General features: G+C 38.4%; 1 protein-coding gene across 1 annotated transcript in view; it reads left to right on the plus strand.

Moving 5' to 3' along the window:
- LOC103383614 (BUB3-interacting and GLEBS motif-containing protein ZNF207) overlaps nucleotides 1-3,417 on the plus strand; it is a 5,690-nt gene extending 2,273 nt beyond the window's left edge. Inside the window, exons 7-11 of the mRNA XM_008316817.3 lie at nucleotides 1-136; nucleotides 487-567; nucleotides 1,413-1,655; nucleotides 2,006-2,162; nucleotides 2,612-3,417. The exon at nucleotides 1-136 is cut by the window's left edge and continues 16 nt beyond it. Coding sequence (XP_008315039.1) covers nucleotides 1-136; nucleotides 487-567; nucleotides 1,413-1,655; nucleotides 2,006-2,162; nucleotides 2,612-2,763 — 769 coding nt within the window. The 3' untranslated portion in view covers nucleotides 2,764-3,417. The remainder of the gene's footprint in view (nucleotides 137-486; nucleotides 568-1,412; nucleotides 1,656-2,005; nucleotides 2,163-2,611) is intronic.
- The last annotated feature ends 1,172 nt before the right edge of the window (nucleotides 3,418-4,589 follow it).

Below are 4,589 nucleotides of genomic sequence, written 5' to 3' on the forward strand. Positions count from 1 at the left end.
CCCCCCCCCCATCGCCCTCCGGACAGGAGTGCCCCACATGGCCCCAGCACCTACAGCAGGTGCCTTACCCAGTCGACCAGCTGCACCGGCTGCCCAGCCTGCAGTCAGCAAACCACTTTTCCCCAGTGCAGCACAGGTGAGAACCGTATGACACCCATATGCAGTGTTCGTTTTTGAATAAAGTGTATTTTAAGATTTTTTTTTTTATGTTTTGAACCTTTATTATAATTTATAAAAATGATCTTTATGGTTTGGACGTTTTAATGTTCACTTTGAGGTAGTTTGGTTCAAATGTCTCTTGAACAGTTCATTTCTTGTCCTGAAATGTCTGCTGTTCTTTTTAGTTTCAATTTTGCCAGCAAGGCTTTATTTATGTATTTATTTATTTTTATCTGTCAGTGCTATGGAGTGACTTTTTACCTATTTATTGAGATATTTGGACATGCTACATGCCAATGCTGTGATCTCCTTTTCACCATGCTGCAGATGGGCACAGCAGCTGTTTCTTCTGCACCTGCAGACCCTCAGTCTGCCTCCTCCCAGTCTACCTTTCCTAACACGCCACAAGTACGCTCACAGAGAGAACTTTAACCCAGACAGTGGCAGTTGCATGTTGCAGATATAGATCAACAACTTTGCAATGTAGTCAACAACGGTGACTGTGTCTGCCTCGTAAGCCTACTTGTGCATTGAAGCAGGACGCTGGCTAAAATCTAACAGGAGCCTAATTGGGGATGTAACGATATACTCTAATCATGATACAATATGATTGATGATCTTTTTTGTTCGCGATGCAACTTTTATCACAATTTCTTTCAACAAAATGAACTCCAGGCAAACTACCTTTTCTAGTCGTGTGTGTAATGTCACAGTGTGAACAGTGACTTTAAGATAACGCAGCCTACTCCTTACGCCTTGATGTGCAATTCATTTTTTTATTTCAACTGATGCAATTGTCATGCATTTGTATAGATTGTTACTGCTCCAAGATGCATCGTTACATCCCTAAGCCTAATTGTTTCTATAAAAAATGGCATTTTTGTATTGACGGCTTATTTTGTGCATGTGCTTTATTGGAGTAAAATTTAAAGTGAATTAAGCTAATTTCTGTTTGCATTGTCTGTGCAACGGTATCACAAGAGCATGAATTCTTTAATCACTACTCAGTTTTTTAAGCAGCTTTTGCAGTAAACACCAGTTTCTTGGTATTTTTAGACAACTTTAAGTGCAAAAAATTTGACATTTTTTTGAACTTTTCTACCTTTCTGGTGAGGGTTTAACATTTTCACAACATTCAAAAATCAGTTCACTGAACATATGTATGTGAAAATATCTGTAGATGTGTTTTTTTAAAGTTGTGTTGACTTGATGTCATTTTTTTTACAAGGTTACCTTATTTTGTTTTTGCACAGGCACAGCAGAGCGCTTCAGGAGTTGCAGCTTCAAACTCCCACAGTACAGCTGCTCCCTCCGACCCTCCCAAAGCAACATTCCCCGCCTACACCCAGCCCTCTGTCTCCTCTTCCACTTCTTCTTCTGCTCCCTCTAGCAACACTGTGGCCAAACCCCCAGCCACAGTAACCAGTAAGCCCGCCACCCTCACCACCACGAGTGCAACTAGTAAGTTGATCCATCCTGATGAGGATATCTCACTGGTAAGTCGCTTTAACTTTCTGTTTTGCCCTTTTCACAGTAAGTAATGTCAAATACATAATATAGTACATTTAATTGCTAATGATAGTAACCTGTAGGATACTTTATATCTATTACATTTATATATATATATATATCCTCAAACTTCTAGGTGGTAATGGTTACTTTTATTTTTTAGTTTCTGCTTTGTGTTATATGAAAGGAGGATTCTAAAAATTGAGTCTGAAGTCAGGGCCTGTCTCCGTTGGTACCCAATTCCATACTGTTTCTTGTGCTCATTTATATCTCTTTGGCTCTAATTAGTTTGTGCCTAAGCCTGAACTTCTGTTTCATGTGTTTTGCCTGTCAATAGGAAGAGATGAAGGCACAGTTGCCCCGCTACCAGCGTCTTATACCACGGGCTGGTCAGGCCCATGTGGCTGCTCCCCCGGTGGCAGCTGTGGGCAGCATGATGCCCCCGCAGCAAGGCCTGCCACCACAGCAGCCTGGAATGAGGCATCCCATGCACGGTGAGACTCCTAATGATACTTTCGTTCTTTCTATTTTTTTTTTTGTTAAATTTTAGCAATTCAAAGTCCAGCTGAGTTTTAATGTAATCTCTTCTATTTGTGGTCTTTGATAAATAGGATCAAACTAGATAGATATACCCTATTAATCTCAAAATGGGAAATTACACTACTGGTAAAAATGGTTCTGTGAACTTTACGGACTTAAACAATGTACCAGGGCAGAACGTAGCTGCCTATTTACTGGATATATAAATGTATGAAATATGTAAGGAAATATAAAAAGAACTAAAATGGTGACAGGATCATGTGAATGGTTACAGTGACAGATGACACAATAGAACCTGCATGTATTCTGTACAAAATTCTAAATAGGAAAGGAAGTGTATGATATTGAATGTGTTTATTCTGTAAAAAATTATGCACTCTAACAATTCTTGTTTCCTCTGCAGGCCAGTATGGTGCTCCTCCTCAGGGCATGCCAGGCTACATGCCTGGAGGGATGCCTCCTTATGGGCAGGGTCCTCCTATGGTGCCCCCATACCAGGGAGGGCCTCCCATGGGCATGAGACCACCCGTCATGTCTCCAGCCGGACGCTACTGAAGCCGCATTGCAGCCACTGCATTAGGTTTGAGGTTAACACCTTTCTCTCATCATTGTGCTTTTTCAAACCTAGCAGCAAGAAAAGAACAGTAGAAGCGGTGGCAGTGACGACAAACGATATTTGTTACAACACATGGACATTTAATGTAACATCTCTATTGAGAAAAAAAAACAGCCAGAGACCACACACGTTCCTGACAAATATTTGTGATGAATTGATTACATGTGAGGATATATATATATAAACCTATATATATATCTTCCCATAGGTTTGACTCAGGTTTGTAAAAGTGAAGTGTGGTAAATTGATTCATGTTTCTTTTGAAGCTGCTGGAGTTACATGAACGTACCAACCCCTTACAAAGGCAAGTTTCTCCTGTAAACATTTGATCCATTCTGTTGTTTATTTTATTGGTAGAGTGATTGAGGCCCTCACAGCACACGTAGGTGCTGTTGGACTTGCGTCCCCAACTTTGGTTGGTGAGGGTCTCAATAGTGATGATTCCAGCTGAGTAGGGTTACAAATTCATGACTCATCAGTCTCTAGCTTTATTATTTCAGGTTTGTTTTTAATATTTCCTGGTTTAAAGGGTTCCTGTATGCATCCTTTGTAATGTTTTATGAGTCTGTAATAAAATCCACCTTGAAATCCAATGCTGGTGTGTCCTGACGTACATGGAGGTGAGTGGCAAAGGTTTGTACCATCGTTGATTTAGTTGACTTTTTATGGCTGTGATAAATTTGTGGTTTCATCCAAACAGAAATTATCTGTATCAAAGTATGCCGTTTTTTCTTTTTTGGAGTTGAGCTTTGTTCCACTAGACATAGTTGAGAACACTTAAAAAAAACACTGTAAGATTCAGGTTAAGTTTTTCTGTAATTGTTGTTTTTTTGACAGAAAAATCAAATGAAAAGTAATTTAACTTCTGCTTTGATTTTTCTATATTCACAAAGTTTATATTATTACAACCATAGTGTTTTACTTAATCAGATGATTAAGACAGCCATGCCATTTAAATCAGGCGAATCAAATCCCTTTTTGGATTTAAATCAGGCGAATCAAATCCCTTTTTTCTATTTATTATATATGAACAGTCATTTATGTTTAACATATTTGGGGAGAAATAAGTGTAGGGGTACTTTCAACATGAACTTCAATATTAAGTCTTGATAACAAATCTTACATAGTGTAACTCCAGTTATTGTAATGTACCATATTTATGGCCAACCTAACCCTTATGATGTCAACCTTTGGTCTGAAATACTGAATCTCATCCCTTAAGGTATTTAGAAGACGTAAACATGTTTGTGATCTGTGATTAATAAATCAAGTTCTAAATTCTGCATATGTTATTGAATATTGATAAAAATCTTGTAACCTGTACAGTTGCTATGTTTTTTTTTTACATGTTAAAAAATGTCCTGCAGCAGATAAATATTAAAATACATTAACTTGGCAATAAAGCAAATTAAAAACTTCCAACTGTACCTGCTGAAGTAAAACATTTTTGTGCTGTTCACTACAGTGTGGTTAAAAACCAGTTTAGCATATTGTCTCAATTGGCTTAAAGTAAAGATATCCTTTAAAAAAGCATTTTATAAAATACTACCTTTCCCCTCCTGTAAGACGGTGTATAGAGTTAAACATTGTTAACCTCCGATTTTTAAAATTGACTTCAGGTCATATGACAAGAACATATTGAAAGTACTGACATTACACAGTCGCTGAGCAACATTTTGTTGATAGTGCTGCCATTTAACCCTCATTATGTCCTCACCTTTGGTCCTCTGGGCTCTGAAAAGACCCCACCCCGTTTTGCCAATTG

This window comes from Cynoglossus semilaevis, chromosome 9 (genome assembly GCF_000523025.1).
Source record: "Cynoglossus semilaevis isolate Cse_v1.0 chromosome 9, Cse_v1.0, whole genome shotgun sequence".
NCBI classification, from domain to species: Eukaryota; Metazoa; Chordata; class Actinopteri; order Pleuronectiformes; family Cynoglossidae; genus Cynoglossus; species Cynoglossus semilaevis.